Below are 26,772 nucleotides of genomic sequence, written 5' to 3' on the forward strand. Positions count from 1 at the left end.
AGAATTGGCCAGATCATGATTTGGTATAAACCAATTTAGCTTTTTCTATTAGAAAACAGTGGCTAGTTATCTAATCATACCAACCTTGCACAAGTTTAATCAGGGTTTACATAAACTATTTGCTTTGAAAACTATTCTCTATTCAATTTATTCTTCTTACATCAAGTAATAGCTGTAATTTAGAAAACATTTTCATCATATATTAATCCTCTAATTTTCCTGTTAGTAACATGATTTAGGAAAATGAAAGACACAGCCCTATTAATCCCAGAAAAATAAAATAAGCTTATATATACTTTCAGAAAAGGTCAATTACAGTAAAAATATCACATAAATATATTTCCAGTAGTAGAGAAAAAGAAGGTCGATTGTCTGTAAAACTTTTTGGTAATAGAATTATTCTTGGATGTCCATTCCGAACTTCTAAGAGCAGGATCACAGCTTGTTAGTCTGCCAGTAAGCCTAAAAGTATGTTTTGGGAAATAAAATACATGGAGGATAAAATATTCTATTTAGAAACTAGGTCTGACTTCATTATTTATTATACATATTGATTAACATATAATCAATAATTTAATGCCCTTAAAATATTTATCTCTGAGTATGTTATAGCCATACATCTTATGGTCAAAGGCAGATTATAAGGTATGCTGTAGGAGATAAACATTTACACAGTCTAATTGGATTTTGGCCATATTTCTTTTATTAGAGCAAATAATTTGCTATAGTAAACATATACTGACATCTTTAAAGGTATTAGTAAGACTTGAGGGAATTCCCTGGTAGTCCAGTGGTAGGACTCCGAGCTTTCACTGCAAGGGGACACGGGATGGATCCCTGATCAGGGAACCAAGATCCCACATGCTGCTGACTGTGGTATCCTCCTCCCCAAGAAAAAAAACTTGAGCCTTACTAACATTAACAATTGTAAGTTGTAAAAATTATTTTCATTTCATCTGTATTCTGTTAACAGGTAATTACTGTTTCCAAATACTAATACTATAATCAAGGCAGAGTTCTTACTTAGGTTAAACCATCATCATTCTTATATTAAATACAACCTGATTCATGCTAATCTACTAACTTGCTAATTTCTCTTCCTGTGTGAACACTGGCTTATGTTTCTGTTCTGTTCTGTTCAGTCGTGTCCGACTCTTTGTGACCCCGTGGACTGTAGCCTACCAGGCTTCTCCATCCATGGGATTCTCCAGGCAAGAATACTGGAGTGGGTTACCATTTCCTTCTCCAGGGGATCTTCCCAACCCAGGGATCGAACCCGGGTCTCCTGCATTGGAGGCAGACGTGTTAACCTCTGAGCCACCAGGGTGTTTGATCTACAGCAAATAGATAGGTCTCATTATTACAGCTAAAAATTAAATGTAAGGTAACTTGACATGTAGATAATGTTGCCAGCTTATTCAAGTAAACATCAATTTTCCCCTCAATAAAGTGAAGATCTTTCAAACCCAGTGTAAAAGCAGGTTTATATTTATATTTATAGATTGTTTCCATACTGTTTCATTTCCCTGAGAAGATGTTGTAGTATAAGACTCAACACAGAACAGTATTAATTGATCCATCTTCAGCTGGACAAACATCTTTTGTGTAGACAACATACTACTATCATGGCCAAGAACTGTCCATAAAAAGAAGCTAAATCTTTTGGATAACTATAGGAAGGAACAGGTGGATAAATCACTTATTTCTGTGGTATCACTACCCTTCATATGACGAAACTGATACACAAAAGGTGATTTGTAGAACATTTTAAAATAAAAAGGAAAGTTGTAATTTACAAGTATTAATTGTGACCTACATATTTTTGGGTATTTTTCTCATTATTTAGAGAAAAACTCATCAAACTAACTCAATGAAAATGTTATCCACTATTTCACTATTTAGCCTTGGGATGACATTTACTGTTGGGCTGAGGAATGATATCAGCAGCATAAGATGTTCTTTCATTTTGTCTAACAACTAATCAGGCATCTATCCATGAATGAAAGCACCTTAATGGGAGGTGCAGAATCCAGCACCATATGCCAAAGGGCCTGGGAATACTCTTACCCACTTGTGTATCTGGTAATAGACAAACATCATTATGGATGTGAAACTAACAGGAGCTGGAGAATCTACCACAACTCCTCTAGGCCACAGCCTGGGAAAACCTGGAGACTTGAACAGAAACCCACGGAGAGAGATTCTGTAGAAGTTCAGCTTTCCCAAGGGGAGATTTCAGCATGTTGCTGGAGAAACAATGAAAGAGTTTGGACGCACTGGAGACAGAAAGAGGAGCTTGCCAGTGCTATCCCTCACTCAAGGCAACACTGCACCACTGAACTGGCAACGACTTCTCTTATGACGGAGAGGGAGAGCACTGAGTGAATGTTCAGCATCCACAGCTGTGTGGGATGCTGTTGGAGAAACCTGTATCTCATCAGCAGCACCCAGAAGGCTGAGGTAGGAACTCTATGACTCACTGGAGGAAGGAAATCAGGAAAGAGGCAGATAAGAATGTCAGAGGGAATGAGAGTGATGCAGTTATGGGTGACTCCATTCAGGACTTCAGGGGTAAGTTCCTTGTGTGCACTCCCAAGTGTGCTCATTCATTGGTAAATCAATGAGAGCTCATTCATTGGTAAATGAAATGCTCTCAGAAAAATAGACCAGGTCTGTGAACAACAGAGAAATCACAAACAAGCTATAGCACCGTCTTTGAAAAACAAAACAGAAGTTTCCAGCAACCAGCCTCGTGAATAGTAAGAATGAGAGAAAATACAAAAGTTTAAGGATTCTACCACAAGAGAGAGTAAGGAGCAGGTGTATCCATACAAGATCAGAGAAAATGCCAGATATAATAGGACCAAAACCCAGTATATTCCATCTGAAGGCAACTAGTAAATATTTTAGAAGGTGTCTGCTACTTTAAATGCAAAAGCAGTAATGTAAAACTACAATAAAAATGAAAAATCAGTGAAACATACCACCAAAAGGTAAAAAGAATCCTCCAGTAACTGAGCACATTGGAATTTTGTGATCTGATATAGAATTCAAAACAGTTGTTTTGAAAAAATTCAATGAGCTACATGAAAACAAAGAAACACAATTCAACAAAATCAGAAAACAATACATGAACAAATGTGAAATTTAAAAGACAGAAATCGTTAAAAAAAAGAACCAAACAAAAAAATTCTGGAGTTGAAGAATTAAATGGATGAAATGAAAAAAAAATTATAGAAAGCATCCATATTACAGAAGACCAAGCAGAAGATAGAATAAGTGAGTTAGAGGTTAGGAACTTTGAAACAACAGTTATTGGAGAACAAAGAAAATAGAATGAAAAAGAGCAAAGGAAGCCTACATGATACAGAACTCCATCAAATGTACAAATATTAGAGTAATTAGGGTTCCAGAGGAAAAAGAGGGTAGAAAGTTTAGTTAAAGTAATAATAGCTGAGAACTCCCCAAACTTGGGGCGAGACTTAGGTATTCATGTTTATGAAACTAACAGATTACCCCATCCTCCATACAAAAAGACTTTATCCAAGACATAGTACAATGAAATTGTCAAAATCAAAGATTAAGAGAATTCTGAAGGCAGCCAGAGAGGAGAGAAAAAAACAAAAACAAAACACCAAATATTATAACCTAGAAAGGAATGTCCCATCAGGCTATCAGCAGAGTTCTCAGCAGAAACTCTATAGGCCAGGAAAGAGTAGAATGGCATATCCAAGGTGTTGAAGGGAAAAAAACAAAACAAAGCAAAAACCTGCCAGCCAAGAATACGCTACACAGCAAAGTTACCCTTCAGATGCAAAGAAGAAATAGACTTGCCTAGACAAACGTGTGGAGAAGGAAATGGCAACCCACTCCAGTATTGCCTGGAGAATCCCAGGGACAGGAGACTGGCGGGCTGCCGTCTATGGGGTCGCACAGAGTCGGACACGACTGATGTGACTTTGCAGTAGCAGACAAACGACAGCTAAGGAAGTATATCACCACTAGATCTGCCTTGCAAAAATGCTGAAAGGAGATTTTCAAGATGAAAAAAAAAAAGGATGTTAATTAATGACATGAAGACACATGAATGTATTCAACATACTGGTAAATAGTGAGATTTCAGAAACCTAATTTTGTAGTAAGGTGGTATATTAAACATTTAACTATATTAAATATAAAGGTCAAAGGAAATGAGTATTAAAAATTACTACAGTATAACTTGTTAAAATACATAATATAAAAAGAGGTAAATTGTAACATCAAATTTCCAAAAGGGGAGATTAAAATGGTGAAGCTTTAGTATGTGATCAGTGTTAAGTTGTTCAGTTGCTAAGTCGTGTCCCAGTCTTTGCAACCTCATGAACTACAGCACACCAGGCTTTCCTGTGCTTCACTATCTCCCTGAGTCTGGTCAAACTCATGTCCACTGAGTGAGTGATGCCATCTAACCATCTCATCCTCTGTCATCCCCTTCTCCTGCCTTCAGTCTTTACCAGCACCAGGGTCTTTTCCAATGAGGGTTAAGTTGCTATCAGCTTAAAGTGGATTGTTTTGCTATAAGATGTTTCATATAAGCCTTGTGATGACCATAAAGGAAAAAACTAGAGTAGATTCAAAAAAGGTAAAGGAAGGGGATGTCTGGCTCTAGGTGAATGTGAGTGATAACACCATCATGATTATCTGGGTCGTGAACATCTTTTTGTGCATTTCTTCTGTGTATTCTTGCCGCCTCTTAATATCTTAATATCTTCTGCTTCTGTTAGGTCCATACCATTTCTGTCCTTTATTGAGCCCCTCTTTGCATGAAATGTTCCCTTGGTATCTCTAATTTACTTGAAGAGATCTCTAGTCTTTCCCATTCTATTGTTTTCTTTGCATTGATCCCTGAGGAAGGCTTTCTTATCTCCTTGCTATTCTTTGGAACTCTGCATTCAAATGAGTATAGCTTTCCTTTTCTCCTTTGCCTTTCACTTCTCTTCTTTTCATAGCTGTTTGTAAGGCAGTCTCAGACAAACATTTTGGCTTTTTCCATTTCTTTTTCTTGGGGATGGTCTTGATCCCTGTCTCCTGTACAATGTCATGGATCTCCGTCCATAGTTCATCAGGCACTCTGTCTATCAGATCTAGTCCCTTAAATCTACTCACTTCCACTGTATGGACATAAGGGATTTGATTTAGGTCATACCTGAATGGTCTAGTGGATTTCCCTACTTTCTTCAATTTAAGTCTGAATTTGGCAATAAGAAGTTAATGACCTGAGCCACAGTCAGCTCCCAGTCTTGTTTTTGCTGACTGTATAGAGCTTCTCCATCTTTGGCTGCAAAGAATATAATCAATCTGATTTCGGTGTTGACCACCTGGTGATGTCCATGTGTAGAGTTTATTCTTGTGTTGTTGGAAGAGGGTATTTGCTATGACCAATCCACTCTCTTGGCAAAACTCTATTAGCTTTTGCCCTACTTCATTCTGTACTCCAAAGCCAAATTTACCTGTTGCTCCAGGTGTTTCTTGACTTCCTACTTTTGCATTCCAGTCCCCAATAATGAAAAGAACATTTTTTGGGGGTGTTAGTTCTAGAAAGTCTTGTAGGTCTTCATAGAACCATTCAGCTTCAGTTTCTTCAGCGTTACCGGTCAGGGCACAGGCTTGGATTACTGTGATATTGAATGGTTTGCATTGTAAATGAACAGAGATCATTTTGTCATTATTGAGACTGCATCCAAGTACTGCATTTAGGACTCTTTTGTTGACTATGATGGCTGCTCCATTTCTTCTAAGGAATTCCTGCCCACAGTAGTAGATATAATGGTCATCTGAATTAAATTCACTCATTCCAGTCCATCTTAGTTCACTGATTCCTAGAATGTCTACGTTCACTCTTGCCATCTCACTTTGACCACTTCCAATTTGCCTTGATTCATGGACCTAACATTCCAGGTTCCTATGCAATATTGCTCTTTATAGCATCGAACCTTGCTTCTGTCACTAGTCCCATCGACAACTGGGTGTTGTTTTTGCTTTGGTTCCAAGCCTTCATTCTTTCTGGAGTTATTTCTCTACTGATCTCCAGTAGCATATTGGGCACCTACTGACCCGGGGAGTTCATCTTTCAGTGTGCTATCATTTTGCCTTTTCATACTGTTCATGGGGTTCAGATAATCATGATGGTGTGATCACTCACACTCACCTAGAGTCAGACATCCTGGAATGTGAAGTCAAGTGCGCCTCAGGAAGCATCACTACGAACAAAGCTAGTGGAGGTGATGGAATTCCAGTGGAGCTATTTCAAATCCTGAAAGATGATGCTGTGAAAGTGCTGCACTCAATATGCCAGCAAATTTGGAAAACTCAGCGGTGGCCACAGGACTGGAAAAGGTCAATTTTCATTCCAATCCCAAAGAAAGGCAATGCCAAAGAATGCTCAAACTACCTCACAATTGTACTCATCTCACATGCTAGTAAAGTCATGCTCAAAATTCTCCAAGCCAGGCTTTAGCAATACGTGAATTGTGAACTTCCAGATGTTCAAGCTGGATTTAGAAAAGGCAGAGGAACCAGAGATCAAATTGCCAACATCCATGGGATCATCAAAAAAGCAAGGGAGTTCCAGAAAAACATCTACTTCTGCTTTACTGACTATGAAAAACCTTTGACTGTGTGGATCACAATAAGCTTTGGAAAATTCTGAAAGAGATGGGAATACGAGAATACCTAATGTGCCTCTTGAGAAACCTATATGCAGGTCAGGAAGCAACAGTTAGAACTGGACATGGAACAACAGACTGGTTCCAAATAGGAAAAGGAGTATGTCAAGGCTATATATTGTCACCCTGCTTATTTAAGTTATATGCAGAGTATATCATGAGAAACGGTGGGCTGAAGGAAGCACAAGTTGGAATCAAGATTGCTGGGAGAAATATCAATAACCTCAGATGTGCAGATGACACCACCCTTATGGCAGAAAGTGAAGAAGAACTAAAGAGCCTCTTGATGAAAGTGAAAGAGGAGAGTGAAAAAGTTGGCTTAAAGCTCAACATTCAGAAAACAAAGATCATATATAAAACAAAGACCTGTATAAGAGACTGCAAAAGAGACATAGGCATTTAGAACAGTCTTTGGGACTCTGTGGGAGAGGGTGAAGGTGGAATGATTGGGGAGAATGGAATTGTAGCATGTATATTATCATAAGTGACCAGTCCAGGTTCGATGCATAAATTTTCCTCTGTTCATTTCTTTGCATTTGTGCTTTTTTAATAAAAATACTTTTAACTGTAAAATAAAAAAATAAAAAAAAAGAAAACAAAGATCATGGCATCTGGTCCCATCACTTCTTGGCAGATAGATGGGGAAACAGTGGAAACAGTGTCAGACTTTATTTTTGGGGGCTCAAAAATCACTGAAGATGCTGATTGCAGCCATGAAATTAAAAGACGCTTGCTGCTTGGAAGGAAAGTTATGACCAACCTAGATAGCAGATTAAAAAGTTTAGAAATTACTTTGCCAATAAAGGTCTGTCTAGTCAAGGCTATGGTTTTTCCAGTAGTCATGTATGGATGTGAGAGTTGGACTATAAAGAAAGCTGAGCGCTGAATTGATGCTTTTGAAATATGGTGCTGGAGAAGACTCTTGAGAGTCCCGTGGACTGCAAGGAGGTCCAACCAGTCCATCCTAAAGGAGATCAGTCCTGGGTGTTCATTGGAAGGACTGAGGTTAAAGCTGAAACTCCAGTACTTTGGCCACCTGATGTGAAGAGCTGACTCATTTGGAAAGACCCTGATGCTGGGAAAGATTGTGGGCAGGAGGAGAAGGGGACGACATAGGATGAAATGCCTGGAAGGTATCACCAACTCAATGTACATGGGTTTGGGTAGACTCCAGCAGTTGGTAATGGACAGAGAGGCTTGGCATGCTGTGGTTCAATGGGTCTCAAAGAGTCAGACACCACTGAGCGACTGAACTGAACTGAAGGGAAAGGGAAACAGAATAAACCATTGTGGAAAATCACAAACTGAGGGAAAAAGAAACAATGCAACTACAAAACAGCCAGAAATCAACTAATAAAATGGCATTAGTAAGTCTATGCGTGTATACCTGCTCAGTCCTGTCCAACTCTTTGCAACCACATGGACCTTAGCCAACCAGGCTCTTCTGTCCGTGGGATTCTTCAGGCAAGAATATTGGAGTAGGTTGCCATGCCCTCCTCCAGGGGATCTTTGCAACCCAGGGATCGAACCTGCATCTCCTGCATTGCAGGCAGATTCTTTACTGCTGAGCCACCAGGAAAGTCCTTAGAAAGTCTGCACACATCAATAATTACTCTAAATGTAAACGGATTGAATTCACCAATCAAAAATCACGGAGTGGATGGATGGATAAAAAAAAAAAATAAGACCCAACTATACACTACAAGTCTACACGAGACTGACTCACTTCTGATCTAAGGACACACACAGGCTCAAAGTGAAGGGATAGAAAAGATAGTCCATGCAAAGAAAAACCAAAAGAAAACAGGAGTGGCTATACTTATATCAAATAAAATACTTTAAGCAAAAAAACAACAATAAGAAACAAAGAGCATAATGTCAATTAATGTCTCAATTGGTCAAGAAGATATAACAATCATAAATATATATAACAAATATATACAGTCATGACAATATTTTTTTGATATGACACCAAAAGCACAAATAATAAAAGCAAAAATCAAGTGGGAATGTAACAAACTAAAAAGTTTCTATTCAACAAAAGAAATCATCAACAAAATGAAAAGGCAACCTACAAAATGGGAGAAAATATCTGCAAGCCATACATTGGCTAAGGGATTAATATCCAATATATATAATAAGGAAATCATATAACTTAGTAAAAGAAAAACAATCTGATTTAAAAATGAGCCAATGAGTTCCTCAGTGAGTCTGCTGAGGAACTCAATAGACATTTCTCCAAAGAAGAAATAGCCAGTAGGTACATGAAAAGATGCTTAACATCACTAATCATTAGTAAATGAAAACCAAAACCATACTGAAATAGCACCTCACACCTGTCAGAATGGCAACAATCAAGAACACAAGAGATAACAAGTGTTGACAAGAATGGGGAGAAAAAAGAACTTCTTTGTGCACTGGTCGTGAGAATGTAAATTGGTCCAGCCACTATGGAGAATAGTAAGGAGGTTCCTCAAAAAATTAAAAATAGTACACATAATCCAGAAATTCCACTTCTGAGCACATATCCAAAATAAATGAAAACAGAGTACTGAAAGGTATCTTCATTTCCATTTTTATTGCAGCATTATTCCTGATAGCCAAGATACACAAACACCCTAAGTGCCTGTTAATGAACGGTTAAAAAAGATGTGATTTATATACATGCAATGGAATATTATTCAGCCACGAGAAAGAGAGAAATCCTGCCATCTGTGACAACATGGAAGGACCTTGAGTTCATTACACTATTTGACTGAGATAAGTCAAATAGAGAAAGGCAAAAACTATATGATATCATTTATATGTGAAATAAAAAACTCATTTATTTATTCATTTTTGGGTCTTCGTTGCTAAGCATGGGCTTTCTCTAGTTGCAGCAAGTAGCGGTTACTATTTAGTTGCAGTGTCTGAGCTCCTCATTATAGTGGCTTCTCTTGTGGAACACAGGCTGTAGGTGCATGGACTTCAGTAGTCGCAGCATGTGGGTTCGGTAGTTGCAGCTTTTAGGCTCTAGAGCTCAGGCTCAGTAATTGTGGTGCACAGGCTTAGTTGCTCTGCAGCATGTGGAATCTTCCCAAATCAGGGATCAAACCCACATTCCCTGCCTTGGCAGGTGGATTCTTATCCACTGAGCCGCCAGGGAAGACCCCAAAGAGCCAAACTCATAAAAATAGTGGTTACAAGGGGCTTGGGTTGGGAGATGTTATAAGGGTACAATCTTGCAACTAGTAGACAAATAAGTTCTGGAGACATAATAAACAGTGTTCATTCGAGATGTTTTTCTTCTAATCTATCTTCCAGTTCGTTAATTCCTTTTTTCTTCTCTGCCTGCTGCTATCTTCATTACGTTCTTGATTTCAATTAATGTATTTTTCAGTTTATACTTTCTACTTTTTCAGTTTCCATTTCTCACCTAAAATTCTCAGTATCATCTTTTATTTCCATGACTATGTTAAGCAGAGTAATGTTAAAATCTTCATCAACAACTCAATTATCTTGATCCTCCATAAATCTGTCCCTACTGACTGCTGTTTCTCTGTCCTCTTGTTTCTCATTGTTCTTCACCTTATCTTGTTTTCTCATATGCCTGGTGATTCTTAATGGATGTCATATAGAAACAATTGTAAAGATAATTTGAGGATTAGGATAATAATACCTTCTTCCAGAAAAGGTTTATATATGGTTTGGCAATTAGCTAGGGGTACTGGCAACCCTGACTCATCTTAATTCAATCAGGAATTGAGATGACTCAAAACTGGGCTTTAGCCCCCATGGGTACCTGACTATTTCTGGTTCATCCTTACTTTTAGGAAATAATCTATTAAAATCCCAACCCAAAGCCTGGTGGTTTTATCAGAGTCTTCCCTTCCCTGACGAGTCCTAGATTTTGTCTCCATAGCTTCATGAAGCTCTCAAAAGCTCTGTTCAGATTCTTAGCTTTACAGTGACCTTTATAAGAATTGACATCACCTTTTTAAGAATGCTACTACTGGAATAATTTCTAGGGGAAAACTAGCTCCAACTGTTGCCCTCACATTATTTTCTTTAAAGAGGGACCCATACTTCTCCTCTAGACTCTCTCACATGCCTTTGAACATATCTTTTAATATTTTGACCAGATTTTCTATGTTCTCAGAGGAAGGTGAGTTCAAATAAGCTCATCCTACCACATCATCTTTATCCCATAAATCTTGATATGTGGTCTTATATTTTACACTGTGATTTCCTTTTTTCACTTATGGATCACTGAAGAGAGCTACTTAAAGTATTTTAAAAATTAATACTAAAAGAACAATTACTACCATTTTATAATGTCTATAAAATGGTTTCGTATCTACTGTATCACAACCACATTCTTAGATGGTAGAGAGATTATCATTCTTATTTTTTCATCCTTATTTATTAACAGACAGGAAAAGTGGGCTTAAAGGGACCACTTAAGATCATACAGAGGATAAGAAAACATTACTATTCTTATTTGAATTTACTGTATTTCATCGCTGTCATGTTTGTGTCTTCCTCCTCTACAGTGTGAGCTCTTCCAGTGTAGGGGCCTCAATTTCTTTTTTCACTGCTCTCTTCATATGGTTTAAACAGTACCGAGCATGTACCATACAGTCAGTTATTTTTTAAATTGATAAAAGGTAGAAAAGAAATGAATCATAAAAGAATGATACTCTGTATTGCAGTTCTGAGTAATGAAAATTTATATTTATACAGTCCTATGGAGTTATGAAATGATTTTAAAACACTTTATGCATGTCTAACAATTCTAGATAGATTTTTATTATCTTTATCACTTTGGAGTCACAGTGAAGTTAAGAGACTCAATCATAGTACCAGTAAATGGCAGGGCTAGGACTCTGAACCTCATTCTCTTACTTCAGTTACAAAAAGATGGGCCTCTTTCCACTACAGTATAATTGACTCCTTATATTGCAATGGCTTCTGCAGGTTTCTTCTAGACTACACACCTGTGGACATTCAATATGTATGTCAACTTTCTAATGTTTAATTTATAGTGGAAATAGCTGGTTGAAAAGAAAGCTGTAGCTTTCATTTGGTCTTGAAATTTGTGTGTGCAGAGCAGAGAAAATATTTAAATTGCTAAGCAAACACATGATGGTCATTCACTGGAGGTCTAAAAATGGTTAAATAGGTATCACTGCATCTGCATTCGTATACATGAACACCTTACTGAAAATAAGTAAAATGTTATCTAGATTGGCTTCCAAGCCTGTACAGAGTACAGCTGTGCATACGAAGCACAAACATCATTAGTGAGCTATAAGGAAGGACATTTTGCACTGTTAAAAAGTTAGTTAAAAATGAACTAGCGCACATCACACATTTACTGGATGTGTCAAAACTGAGGAATAAACAGCTGTCATGCAAACATGACAGATAAAACTATATGCAAAAGAAAGGTTAAAAATATTTAACAGTCCAGTTCTTACAGACAAGGAATCATGTGGACAATAAACGACAAATCACTGCTGAGGGTAATAAGACAGGTGGCTAGGGTAAGTAACAGACTGTTCTTGAGTGATTTTTAGACTAAATAAGAACTTGAGGGATAAAAATATGGAATAAAGCAATGGATCCTAGCCAAGTAGATTAATTTTCCTCTTAAAGAAAGCAGTTCTTTAACATTAGAGCTAGTGTGTTAAAAGGCTATACAGATAAATAAAAAATACATTATGAAATATGTAGAATTATTAAATCTGATACATGGGAGTATAAATTTCCTAAAGGAATACTTAAAATCTTGGAATGCAACTATCTAATAGAGTAAGATGGGGGTGGGGGGTGGTAAACTTTCAAATTCTTCTTTGCACCCAAGAAGAAAATCATACTGTGTATTATTACAATGTGCAGCCAATTCAAAAGAGAGTTAGAAAGGACAATCCTTATTTCTATCTAACCTACTTATGTCAACATGCTAACTGTATAAACACTGACTGCTAAATGATGCCCTTGTGCCTGTTAACCCTTCTAACTTCACTCCAACCTTCTTACAATGGGTGTCCAGAAGGAATAAAGGGTGCCTCAGAACCCCAAACGTTTATCTTCTCTGGTTTTAGGCAAGGAGTCACAGTGAAGGGAAAGAGGGATTGTAACAGTTCTCTCTTGGGATGTCGCAAGATATGGTACCAAGTGTGCTTTGTGTTAGGGGCCTCAAAGCATGGGGGAGCCAGGACCTCTGAGAAAGAGGAGGTTTAGCCAGTCCCTGGGGAGAAAAGCAAGTAGAGATAAAACGTGCCTCTAACTGGAGAACTTCACCTTCTGGGGTCCCAGAAACCCAAATGAGGCAACATAAAATGGGTACAGATCTATCTGAGGACATAACGAAAAACAGAAGCAAGCACTTGAGAGTTAGAGGGTGAGATTCAGAGAAGAAGGCAAAGGACAGAGGGTGAGCAATTTAAATCACACTATATTTGAAGACTGATTGTAAGGATGCAGGATGTTTAAAGAGGGGGATGGGTTTATGCACTGTTTTCACTACTTACTAGCTATAGAGCAAGTTATTAAGCCTTAGTTTCCTATCCTCCCTACAATATGGGGATAATGGTACAAACCTCACAGAGTTCACAAGGATTAAGATAGTTAAAATATGTAAAGTATATGAACATTGCCTGCTGCTGCTGCTAAGTCGCTTCAGTCATGTCCGACTCTGTGCGACCCCATAGACGGCAGCCCACCAGGCTCCCCTGTCCCTGGGATTCTCCAGGCAAGAACACTGAAGTGGGTTGCCATTTCCTTCTCCATTGCTTGGCACCCCCTTTTTTCTTTTGCATTACTAGTACTTTTTACCCCCAGCTTTGCTAAAGGATTAACAACAACAGAAAAGAAGAAATCAGACTAATCTATTTTAATTTTTGTCAAGTAGACATGGAAAAGGTTTGATGGATTTCAACTTAAACAAATGAGAATTGAGGATTCTTCTAAGTCTTCACTTGAATTACTTAATATTATGTTTGTATTATCACTATTTAACATTTCCACAAATAATTTAGAATGGGTTGCCAAACACTTTCAACAACAAAAATATTTTAAGTAGAAAACTAACAAATGGATAGAGTTATTTTGAATAAACACTAGGTGGGGGGGCAGGAGGTGCAATTTAAAAATCAATATACTTATGCCAGGCCTCCCAGTTGGCTCAGTGGTTAAAGAACCTGCCTGCAATACAGGAGACATAAGAGACATGGGTTCACTCTCTGGACTGGGAAGATCCCCTGGAGAAAGGCACAGCAAACCACTCTAGCATTCTTGTCTGGAGAATCCCATGGACAGAGGAACCTGGTGGGCTACAGTCCATTGGGTCACAAGGAGTCGGACATGACTGAAGGGACTGAGTGTGCATGCACTCATACTTATGCCATAAATAAGAAATTCACGTTAGAAGTCAAAATGCACAGAAAAACAATAATGCTTATAAATGGATTTAAAACATAATTAGAACCCTTAAATGCATACTAAAGATAAAATACAGAAAGCCTGAGCAGTTACACTCAAGCATTCAATAATACAGAAAGAAATCAAAGGGAGAAAAGTTGAAATGATTTTTAATTATATATTAGTCACAACATTTTCAAACACAGAGAGAGAAAAGGAAAGTCAAACATTTATTAGTTCAAAAAATAAGCAGGAAAACTGAACTGAAAGATTTCATTTTTCCTAAAATATAATATAGAATTAGGAAAAAAGAGCTTATTTTTAAAGAAGGAAATTATAAAGCCAAACTTTATTGTTGAATGAAGTAAGTTAACCTTTATATAATTCAACAAAAATGGAAAGAGTTGGAGAGTAAATGGTTCAAAAAAAAAAGAGTTTATGTAAAACAGTGATATTCAATACAAGGAAAATCAACTGGGCTGTGTAAGGACCACAAAGGGCAGTTTAAATGTGGTCTCACTGTTTAAAGAGTGGAAGACAAAGTAGTTACCCTGGACAAGTTTTGGTGAGTAGCCTGACTTTCATCTTGGATACAGTACTTGCAAACATAATTATGATATTGATTTAAGAACACTCAAAGAAAAGGATTGCATAATAGTCAAAATATATTTCCTAGGCGCAGATCTTACTACACTAATACAGTCATTTTTTGAGATGACAGAGAATGGATAAAGGGAGCTGGGCAGATCACATTTATCTACATTTTAAGAATGCTTTGAACCATGTGCTGCATATCAGCATGCTGAGAAATTAAGGGATGAATTATATAAGTGATGCAACAGACTGAATTATTAGAGGCTTATAGGTTAGAAATAAAAGATTATTATTCTTTCAGATGCAGAAATATACACACATACATATACAGATGCATCTCAGGTTTCAATTTGCAGCTGGACTAATTATATGAAATAAAATAAACGTAGCTTATGCATTAATCATTTTCAGGGAAGTTTAACTTGATAGCATTCAAGCATCTAGACAACCCACAAGAAAATAATTCTGGAAACAACAACAAAAATCTGGCTAATAATTTACTTTCATTCACAAAATACAGGCAAAGGAAACATACTGAATGAAACACACCTTTAATCTTTTAACATTAGCATCATTCAGGTTGCCTTACCAGTAAAATTTTTCTTCAACATTTGTGGTAATAATTTTCCCACATTTTTTTTGGATACACAGAAAATTCAGTTAGTTCCGGTAAAAACTTGGCAAGTCGATACTAGCAAATATTGATAGTATTTTGAAATTCATTGATTTCTTTTTGATTAGTTGTAACTCTTTAGAGAAATAGTTTGAGTGAAGTCCTGTCTTAGCGGAAAGACCTAACAGGGTTAGATTACACTTTCCATGACGTTATTTGGAATCAACTTCAAGCTCAGGATAAGTTACTTAAGCAGGATTTAAAAGAAGGAAAGGTAAACTGGTCATTCATTCATTTATGCAGTAATTAAGAAACTGTGTACTACATGTTAAGCACTATGGATACTAAATCAGCTACAATCCTAGAATCTATACTCTGGTTAGAATGACAGGCTTATAAAGATGCTAATTAAAACAGATATGAATGGAGGGAGGTGCTTTTCTAACAATTTGCGGGTAATAAAATGGGAAAGGCTAAGTACAAAGTCAACTGACTTAATGAAAATCAAAGTGAAAAAATATTTTCAAAAGAATTACAATATTACCTTCAAGTATCTATAGTTACTTAAATTCTTTTAATTAAATTTATTTATTTTTAATTGAAGGATAATTGCTTTATAGTATTGTGTTGGTTTCTGCTATACATCAATGTGAATCAGCCATAGGTACACCTATGTTCCCTCCCTCTTAAACATCTCTCCCACCTCCCTCCTCATCCCATCCCTCTAGGTTGTTATAGAGCCCTGGTTTGAATTTCCTGAGTCATACAGCAAATTTCCACTGGCATATTCTTAAAAAAATCTTTTAAAAGATGTTTAGAGCTAATTTAATGAAAAAAAAAAAAAGGATAGACTATTAGAAATATCGATTGTCATTGTGTACACAAGGGGCTCTGAAATTTTTAAAAGTTTCTTTCAGCATTTAAAGGCAGTATTTTGGAACCCATTATCAGGCTTCAATTCCTTGAAAGCTTCCAGAAGAAACAGTTACTAGAGGAAGCATTCATATTATATATTTTTTCATAACAATAAATCACCCAGCAATTTCAATATCCGTGGTTACCATATCAATGTCATCTGCTTTCAACTGGTTATGACTCCAATTAAGATTTGAATTAATGGAATCAGACTAATAACTATTGCAATATATATTTACTGTGTTGGTTGATAATAAGTGCCACACTTGTAATTTATAGCACCACAGTGTTTTATAAGGGCTATTATGTCATTAATTAGTTACATTGATCAGAATACCACATAACACAGCAGTACTAAAACATTACAATTTGCTTAGACTATTTTACATTTAGTATTATATCCATTTGTACTACATATGGCCATAAGCATAACTGAAATCAGATTGTTTCCATGAACAAAACCAGAATGTGCATTACAGAAAGCCAAAAGAAGAGAATTCTACTGAGGAATTTTACCAGCAGAATTTATCTGTTTGTTTCAACATACCATAAAATTAGCTGATCTAGGACAACAGCATAAAGTTAGGACTTACAGAAGTCAAGGTAAGAACTCTATATACACATTTAGTTTGAATCTCCTTATCTGTAGGGTTCTGTCACTTGAATCTGCAATTTGTTTTCTTTTCCCCCCTGCTTTGCGGGCTTGGTTCTGATGGAATGGTGCTTTTAATAATTCTACATCATCATACTAAAACATTTTAGGTTCTATAAGGTCTCAGCTTCTAATTTTAAGTTGGGGGTGTAAATTGTTTTGTGGTTGTCATAGTAAAAGGAAGGCATAATGGAAAAATTCTCAATTTTCAGATTTAGACAATAGCACTCAAAGACAATAGCTGGGAAAGATTGAGGGCAGGAGGAGAAGGGGACGACAGAGGATGAGATGGGTGGATGGCAACACTGACTCAATGGAAATGGGTCTGGCTGGACTCTGGGAATTGGTGATGGACAGGGAGGCCTGGTGTGCTGCGGTTCACGGGGTTGCAAAGTCAGACACGACTGAGCGACTGAACTGAACTGACTCAAAGACAGTATTTTGGAACACATTACCAGGCTTCAACTCCTTAAAAGCTCACAGAAGAATTAGTATGATTACCAGTCCAAGTGGATCATCAACTTAACTGACTGAGAAAGACTTGCCTGGATCTTGCTTTAAGCACTGAGATTTACGAAAGTATATATAAAGCCTCTGAGAATGAAAAACGCAAAATTTTCACTCATATACACCACAGCAAACTGAAGGATAAACACAATTTGTTAGGAGAGATAAAAATGTGTTAGATTTCTGTGTGTAATATTTTTAGGGGGTGGCTTCAATGTTATTTAAAGAAATAATCTACAAAAACTATGATGAATTTCTTAATCTGAATTATGACTGACATTTCTGACATTTCCTAATTTATTGTTCCATCTTAACAGCATTTTTATTTAAAATCTTATTGTCAAGAAGACTTTTCTTCATCACTGCTAAAATATTTAAAAATGTACCCATAAGATCAATCCATTTTTATGACTGATTTTGATAATTTAAGATAAAAGTTAGAAGGAAGAAACAAACACTAGTTCCACTGTATGATTTTGTATCTTCCCTGTTTCCCCAGAAACAGGATACTTCTAAACTAACCTTATTCTAGCAAACATCAGTGACCAAGACACTGAATATAGTGTAATATTGTGTCATAGTTTCGGTTCATAAAGTAGCAGGAGGTACCCCCTAAAGCATTAATGAAATTTTATGCTTTATTCAGAGAATGAAGAGAATCACACCAAATAGTGACTCTTCACTGTGACTGCTTTGAAACAAAATGAATACATGTCTTTACCTTCCTCCTTTCTTCTCTTTGCTTCTTCTTCATTTCTTTCTTTGGCTTTCAATGCTTCATCAGCTTTTGCTGAAACAAAAACAGTAAAATTTCTGTGTTTATTTTATGCCTATATTGTGAATGAAAATACTGGGAGTAGGAGAAATAAATTCATTACATATTTTTTTGTGCAGTAGCCAGAAGGAAAAGAATGGCTGAAAATCTGAAATATACCTTTTACAATCTTTATTTGGATTATTTACAATATTTATTTAGAATTTTTGAGGCTTAGTTCAACATAATCTCTGCACCAAAAAGAAAATGAATTTAAGCAACATATGTCTAATGATGGCATAAAAACTGGGAAAGACTGTTGGTCATTAAAAGTCATCTGACTTGTCAGTGAAATGCATCTGTTTTAAACTTTGGAGAAAAGTTAAAAAGCTACAATCCACATTTTAAATATAAGAAGCTTGCTATATCTTTGGAACAGTATCAAATTAGGTAGCGTATTATTTTTTTCACTGCATATCATAGTAGCAGTTCTTTATTCATGTTATGACAGCATTTGGTAAAAAGAATCTTTTTCCCTCTAGAAACCTCTTCCCTTATTACTTAATTATCTACTAGTTGCTCAACTGCAGGGGTTTTCAAACACTTTCCTACAGATGTTAGAGAAGATTAAAAATATACAGCACAGTAACAAGGGACTATCAATATACTCTGTAAATTAATTAAATTTCTGTTCCAGCACATCATTTATTCCAAAGCATTAATGTCTCAAAGGAGCGATTCTCCTTTATTGCCGGCTTACTGCCTGATGAGTGAACTAAGTGAAAATAAGTCTCTAATAGCATTATAGTTGATGAAATATTAAGTTAAAAAAAGTATTGCCTCGTCAAAAGAAAAAGAAATCAAACTGTGCCAGCATTAAACTTTGGATGAGCCTTTATTATAATGATAACAGCAATGTAAACAGTGATTTAAAAATTAAGCACACTTACTTTTCAATTTTTTGCTGCATATATTTTTCCTATGCAAAATCAACATATCATTTTGAAGTATAAAACCTGGCTTAAAAGAGTAATTTAAAGAAAATACACAGCACATACTTAACTATTTTTCTTCAAAAGTTTGATTTTTCTTCACTGTCAACACTGACACTTTCTTAAAATATAAAACTTATATAATGGTGTTGTGAAGTGCTATATCCAATTACACAGACATCTGTTTCCATTTACAAGCTTTAATACATACTTAGACTGCATTTAAAGTCATGAAATATTAAAACTTTTATGCCACTCTGTATCATTGCAAGAATCTATTAAATTAGATAATAAAAACAAACCACCAGTAACTCTAAAGACTTTTACTTCATTTACACTTTATTCTCCCTGGTAGAAGGACAAGGATAATAGAAATTCCATTTAAATTCAATTTTGGTTATATGTGTAATTGTAGATACACCCCTTGAGTCATGTAAAATGCTCAGCTTATGTTTCTTTCAAATTATCCCGCTCACATTCACATTCTACTCCTTACAACCATCTTCAATATGTATTAGCAGAGCTCATTAGACTGAAATTTAATAATGCAAACATCAGGTGGATTTCAAGAACCTCCATTAACAGCGTAAGATGGATTGCTTATATATAGCTCTTGGGCCAACTGGGCACAATTTAAATTCAATAAACTACCCTGCCTAAATCTGATTTATCTATTTCACTAGGCTGGTTTGTCCTTTCTTACTGATTTGTTGGGCAATTCATTGGAATATTGTTTTATATGGTTTTCTTTAAACTGTAAATGGCTGTTGTGCTGTGGTTAAATATTTTATGTAATTGAGCTTCACGTTGTCAATCAAGATTCCCAAGTATGTATCTGTATATAAATTAAAAAAAAACTTTGAATTATGGAAAAATAGTAAAACACATTTGAAAATTTTTATCAATAATCAATACAGGTATGTTCTCTACAAAGGATATCAATGAATTCACTTGAATAAAATTTATTTATTCAAACTGAGTCATTAAGATCAAACTCCTCCTCGATTACTAAGGGAATTTGGAAGTAATTCCAAATTATTTTTTTCCTTTCTCACTGCTTTATGGTATTATTGTGTATATGTGAAGAGGGAAGAATATATGGTTATTCAAGACATGACTTAGTTTATCCTGATATTTCTAATATTCTCTAAAGGTGGTAATCCCATTTTACAGATGGCTGGTATGGAATATCATTAGCTGTACCACAAAATTTGATACCAAAGAACACAACTGCTAAGTGGTAAGATCTATTCTTATAACTAATTATCAGTCCTTTTGGATTTCACATAAGAGCATTTACCGAAAGTACTTACATCTTTCACTAGCCTTGCACATAACTTCCAATGCCTTGGCTTTTCCAAACTCCCCAGGCTATTGGTGCTCTCCTGTTTCTGCTTCCTCCCCTACCCAACCTGAACTCCAAGATTGTAATTTCAATTCCACATTTATCAGTCAGTTCAGTTCACTCAGTCGTGTCCGACTCTCCACGACCCCATGAATCACAGCACGCCAGGCCTCCCTGTCCATCACCAACTCCCGGAGTTCACACAAACTCATGTCCATAGAGACATCCTCATTTCCCTGATTCCTCTGTTGCTGTGCTAAGCTGCTATCAACACATCTGTCCATTTTTACTTCTGCCATATAAGCTCCCTAGAAAATGGTATATAAATGTTATTGACTATAATGATTTAGAAATTATCTGGATCCTTCCATGTTGCTCCTTCTTAATCAGCATCCACAGATGATTTCTGTTCTTGTTTCCTACAATTTACTAAGCTTTCTCCACTGGAAATGCCAGTAATCTCACACCAGCCCCCTGACTCCCTTATATTGTCTCAGCTTCACTCCCATTCACCTCTAAACTTTTACGTGCATCATTCCCTATCTCTTTTTTTGCCTTGTTTCAAAAAGTAAATCCATCCACTTATGCTTTAGAACCTATTCCTGTCTGTATCCTTTAGGGTTCTTTCTGCTTCTCAAGGTTCAAACTCACTCTTCTCTATCCTCAGACTATAAATACATTCAAGTTTCACAAATCCTGTACAATATTTACTTTTTTGTCAACCAAGTTACTGCCTTTTCTTTTTCCTGTTAGATTTTTGCCCCAAAGCTTTTGTTATAGTCCCCCCAAACTCTATCATTGCCAAATCTAATGGTTATTTCAGCTTTATCCTTTCACCATCTCTCCATCATTTTTTAAACAGCTAACCAACCACATCTTTACTAAAATGCTTTTCTAATTCTAACAATTCTTTATCAGCCTTTTCTGGCTGCTGTCTCTTTTACCCACCTTTCATTTCTTGGAATTCTGTTGTTACGCAGCCTTGTAGGTCGTCTAACATGTAATCTATGTGTTTGTCATAACTCTAGTTCTGGCCTCTTTTCAGACAATCAGAACATTTTCCCCAACTACTTCCTGAATACCTCCACATAGATATTCAAAACTGTGTCCACAACTGAACTCATAATCTTGCCCTCAAACTTGATGCTCTTTCCTAGGTATTTGCTATTTTCTCTCTCAGATTATAAACCTTTGTGCCACTATCCTCCAAATCATATTCTCATGCAGTACAGACTGACCAGGAGTTCCATCAGATTCCACTCCATGGATTAACTCCAGAATTCATCCAGTCCTTTGCATTTTCATTACCAATATTCACATTTAGGCCTCAACTCTTTTTACACTGAATAAAAAAGAAGCTCCTATTTCATCTATGTACTTTTATTTTTATTTATTTATTTTTTTAACAATGTTTTTTATTATACAAAGCATTATAATTTTCTCAACACTCTTCACTCAATTATCAACAAACTTTCCACTGTTTTCATTTAACAAATCAACAGTGTCAAACTACACTTCACTACATTTCAACCTCCAAGCACTCAACTTAAAGAGACCAACAAAAAAGTGCTTGAAGCACCAAATGGAAAGATAAGAAAACCTGGAAAGGTCAACAGAGATACTTAGAAGCAGTTAAAGGGGATGGGTTTGGGGAGGAATTAGATTCCTGAGCACCATCAGATTTCCCTCATGGGTCAAAGAGGTTTACAAAATCAGTTTTAAGACATGAGATTAGAACTAGGGAATCAGAGGAACCCATACTCTGGGATATTGCAGGTCATCCAAGTTCCTGGGTTGGCAGAAGTAAAAAAAAAAGGGGCACAGAGAAAGTGGGAATGAGGAGCAGAGGAGAAGCAGGATAGAGACAGGTGGTGAGAAGCACAGAGGGAGAAGTTGTGCCTAGAAGAAATAAAGTTCGGAACTTGTCACGAATTGGAAAAATGAAAAGCCATAGTCACAAATCTGGAAGATGGACTATGGGACACGAAAACCTGGAATTTTCTACCTTCCAGGAGATGATGACAAATCCTGAAGCTGTACAGGGGCAGGCAGTGAGGTGCATTTAAGACTAAACCATCTGTTTTATAAGAGTAAGACATTGGCAACCTTGCTTAACTAATTCTACCCTGTGGATTTAAAAACAATATGTGCCTAGAAGGTAGCCTCCCAAGCAGGTTACACGCCTACAGGCAATATAGAAGGGCTCTAAGCATGGGTCTGTAGAAAACAAAACTCAACTAATGTTACTGTCAAGTGAAGAGACAGATTTCATTGTTCTCTTCAACCTTTTTAGTAGTTTCCTAAAGCTAAGCCATTCTGATCACTTGAAATAAGCTAGTATTGCCAAATACTGTATAATCAAATAGGTTGACTGTGATCAAACCCCAATTTTTCCTGAGCCTTAACTGCCTCGGTGATCTGGAACACAGCTGGCAGCATGGAAGTTACTACTTTTTTGGGAGACTGGGAGGGAACTGGGGATCAACAATTGCCTAACTATATGTGTATGTAAACAGAAGAGATCAAACCGATCAATTAAATTAGCCATTCAGAATCCCTCTTGCCAAAAAGTTGTAACCTTGAGACTGATTATACAAAACAGGATTCTGCTACTCAGATGCTCTGTAGTCTGGGAAGCACTGGCTTTGATGATAATCCTGATGATAATTCAGTTTTTATTTCAATCTTCTCGGGTTCTTCTGCCTAAGGCTACTCTGCCCAGCCAGAGGCAGCTTCACACAAACGTGTGCCAGGTTTTCGCGTGTTTCCTTGCAAGGGGCGTCTCATCACCCTCTTCAGTTGTCCACTTCCTCCTCTTCATTGTGTTCTTCCTCCTCCAGCCTTTCCTCGTCTTCGTCATTGTCCTCATCCCTGCTCTTGTCCTGCTCTTCCGAATCCGTTTTTTTGTCTTTGTCCTTTTTCTTTTGCTCTGAAGCTTCCTTCTTGCCTTTCTGCTCCCTCCTGTAAGCTTCCAGAGCTTCTTTTAACGGGGTAACGAACCGCTGAAACTCCATCTCCTCCATGGCTGACAGCACATCGCTGGCATTCAGTGTCTTCCGTTTCCCTTTCATCGCAAAGTTGTTGGCACAGGATGTGGCGTACAGCACGAAGACGCTGGCGGCGCGGGAGATGGCACTCCGGGCCTCCTTGGAGATGTTGACACCGTCCGGGAGCGCCTCCTTGAAGATTCTGGTGATGACGGCGTTGGGCAGGTTTAGGTCCTCGGGCCTCTCCGCCGGGGCCCGGGCCTGCGACCTCCTCCTCAGGCCGCTACGGCGTCCGGACTTCCCGCGTTGCCACTGTCTGACCCAGCGAGGCTTCCATCCCACCCCCCGTCTATGTACTTTTAATACTGTCCCTCTAATCTACCCTTTATATTTTCACCAGAGCAAGGAATGTGTTCCTTTTATGCATCTCCAGCAGCAAGCACAGTAATATCTAGAACATAAAATGCTCAATAAATACAAAATAAATAAATCTAGCATTCTAAATACAATCTTATCACACTACCTCTGAAGGTACCCTGTTGTACATATATATGTAAATCCAGTCTCCTTAGCTTACCATCTAAGGCCTTTCACAGTCTGATCTCAATGAACTTTCTAGCCTTATCATTCACCATTTCCGCCCCCCGCCCCGCTCTTGGCCATACCACACTGACTTAGTTCCCTAAGGATTGAACCTATGTTCCCTGCTGTGGAAGTGCAAAGTCTTAACCACTGGACCCAAGGAAGTTCATCATTCACCAATTCTCTTTCACTGCTTCAAGGATGCATGGGCCTTGTGAAGCCATACTGCATTTTGTTTGTATTACCATGACTTGTTCTTGCTGGGGTGATCACTTCATTGTCTCGTTGAGAAAATCTTATCAGAAAGTTTTAGTTCAAATGTCACCCGCTTCTGTGAATCCTTCCCTGATTAATACTCCTTGTTTTCAAACTGATCTGACTGCTCTCTACTTTCTTCTTAGGCACTTCACTACCTTCCTTAATGGAATGAACAATACTTTATTTCTACAGGAGAGAAAATATTCTTCTCTTTGAGGGCAGGGCACAAAGTGTGACAGAAATCTTTTTTCATGAGTCTTTACACAAACTACATTTTTCTAATCTTTCTTAGAGAATTTACTTTCATTCAAGCCAACGAAATGTGAGTATAACTGGAAGTGTATCATGTTTCCATACCTGGCCCATAAAAAACTCTCACACAATCCTCAGTCTCTTGTCCTATCCATTGGCTGAACAGAGGACCAGTGGAAGGATAACCACAAGACAAAAGAGATCTCATCACCAAATTTCTGCAAGGAGCAGTGCTCTCCTAATCTCTTTCTCCTTTGAAGACATGATCCCATTTACTGAACAAAACAAAGAACATGAATATACTTGTAAATGAATAAAAAGAGGACAGTAGTATGCATGGAAAACATTTAATTTACTAGCCTAAGATTCAATGTAGCAAAGCAGGGTTTCTACCCAAATCCAACAGGTGTGCTCTTTATTATATTTGCTGTTGCTTAGTCTGTAAGTTGCGTCCTACTCTTTGTGATCCCCATGAACAGCAGCATGACAGGCTTCCCTGTCCTTCACCATCCCCCTGAGTTTGCTCAAGCTTGTGTCCATTATGGCAATGATGCTATCTTTAACCATCTCATCCTCTGCCGTCCCATTCTCCGCCTGGCTTCAATCTTTCCCAGAATCAGGGTCTCTTCCAATAAGTTTCTCTTTGCATCAGGTGGCCAAAGTACTGGAGCTTCAGCTTCAGCATCAGTACCTCCAATGAATATTCAGGATTGATTTTCTTTAGGAATGACTGGTTTGATCTCCTTGCTGTGCCAGGGACTCTCAAGAGTCTTCTATAGCACCACAGTTCGAAAGAGTCAATTCTTCGGTGTTCAGCCTTCTTTATGGTCCAACTCTCACATCTGCTTACAAATAACTGTGAAAAGAGGAGAAGCAAAAGGCAAAGGAGAAAAGGAAAGATATACCCATTTAAACGCAGAGTTCCAAAGAACAGCAAGGAGAGATAAGAAAGCCTTCCTCAGAGATCAATGCAAAGAAATAAAGGAAAACAATAGAATGGGAAAGACTAGAGATGTCTTCAAGAAAATTAGATACCAAGGGAACATTTCATGCAAAGATGAGCTCGATAAAGGACAGAAATGGTGTTGTGGACCTAACAGAAGCAGAAGATACTAAGAAGAGGTGGCAAGAATACATGGAAGAACTATACAAAAAAGATCTTCATGACCCAGATAATCACGATGGTGTGATTACTCACTTAGAACCAGAAATCCTGGAATGAGAAGTCAAGTGAGCCTTAGGAAGCATCACTATGAACAAAGCTAGGGGAGATGATTGAATTCCAGTTGAGCTATTTCAAATACTAAAAGATGATGCTATGAAAGTGCTGCCCTCAATATGCCAGAAAATTTGGAAAACTCAGCAGTGGTCACAGGACTGGAAGAGGTCAGTCTTCATTCCAATCCCAAAGAAAGGCAATGCCAAAGAATGCTCAAACTACCGCACAATTGCACTCATCTCACACACTAGTAAAGTAATGCTCAAAATTCTCCAAGCCAGGCTTCAACAGTACATGAACCATGAACTTCCAGATGTTCAAGTTGGATTAAGAAAATGCAGAGGAACCAGAGATCAAATTGCCAACATCCGCTGGATCATCGAAAAAACAAGAGAGTTCCAGAAAAATATCTACTTCTGCTTTATTGACTATGCCAAAGCCTTTGACTGTGTGGATCACAACAAATTGTGAAAAATTCTCAAAAAGAAGAGAATACCAGACCAACTGACCTGCCTTTTGAGAAATCTGTATGCAGGTCAGGAAGCAACAGTTAGAACTGGACATGGAACAAGACTGGTTCCAAATAGGAAAAGGAGTACATCAAGGTTGTATATTGTCACCCTGCCTATTTAATTCATATGCACAGTATATCATGAGAAACTCTGGACTGAATGCTGTTGCTGCTACTAAGTTGCTTCACTTGTTTCCGACTCACTGCTACCCCACAGACGGCAGCCCACCAGGCTCCGCTGTTCCTGGGATTCTCCAGGTAAGAGTACTGGAGTGGGCTGCCATTGCCTTCTCCGGGGATGGATGAAGCACAAGTTAAAATCAAGATTTCCAGGAGAAATATCAATAACCTCAGATATGCAGATGACACCACCCTTATGGTAGAAAGTGAAGAAGAACTAATGAGTCTCTTGATGAAAGTGAAAGAGAGTGAAAAAGTTGGCTTAAAGCTCAACATTCAGAAAACTAAGATCATGGCATCTGG

General features: G+C 37.4%; 2 protein-coding genes across 3 annotated transcripts in view; both read right to left on the bottom strand.

The window, feature by feature from the left end:
* Window positions 1-26,772, bottom strand: part of RSRC1 (arginine and serine rich coiled-coil 1) — a 452,228-nt gene that overhangs the window by 68,349 nt on the left and 357,107 nt on the right. For both annotated transcript variants that reach the window (XM_055410889.2, XM_055410879.2), the window contains exon 7: window positions 18,111-18,179. In XM_055410889.2, coding sequence (XP_055266864.1) covers window positions 18,111-18,179 — 69 coding nt within the window. The remainder of the gene's footprint in view (window positions 1-18,110; window positions 18,180-26,772) is intronic.
* The window catches only part of LOC148778854 (uncharacterized), a 62,611-nt gene continuing 58,849 nt past the window's right edge, over window positions 23,011-26,772 (bottom strand). The window contains exon 3 of the mRNA XM_088838558.1: window positions 23,011-23,845. Within this exon, the coding sequence (XP_088694684.1) occupies window positions 23,276-23,845 (570 nt within the window). The 3' untranslated portion in view covers window positions 23,011-23,275. The remainder of the gene's footprint in view (window positions 23,846-26,772) is intronic.

This window comes from Moschus berezovskii, chromosome 1 (genome assembly GCF_049115385.1).
Source record: "Moschus berezovskii isolate FMDL1 chromosome 1, NW_MosBer_1.0, whole genome shotgun sequence".
NCBI classification, from domain to species: Eukaryota; Metazoa; Chordata; class Mammalia; order Artiodactyla; family Moschidae; genus Moschus; species Moschus berezovskii.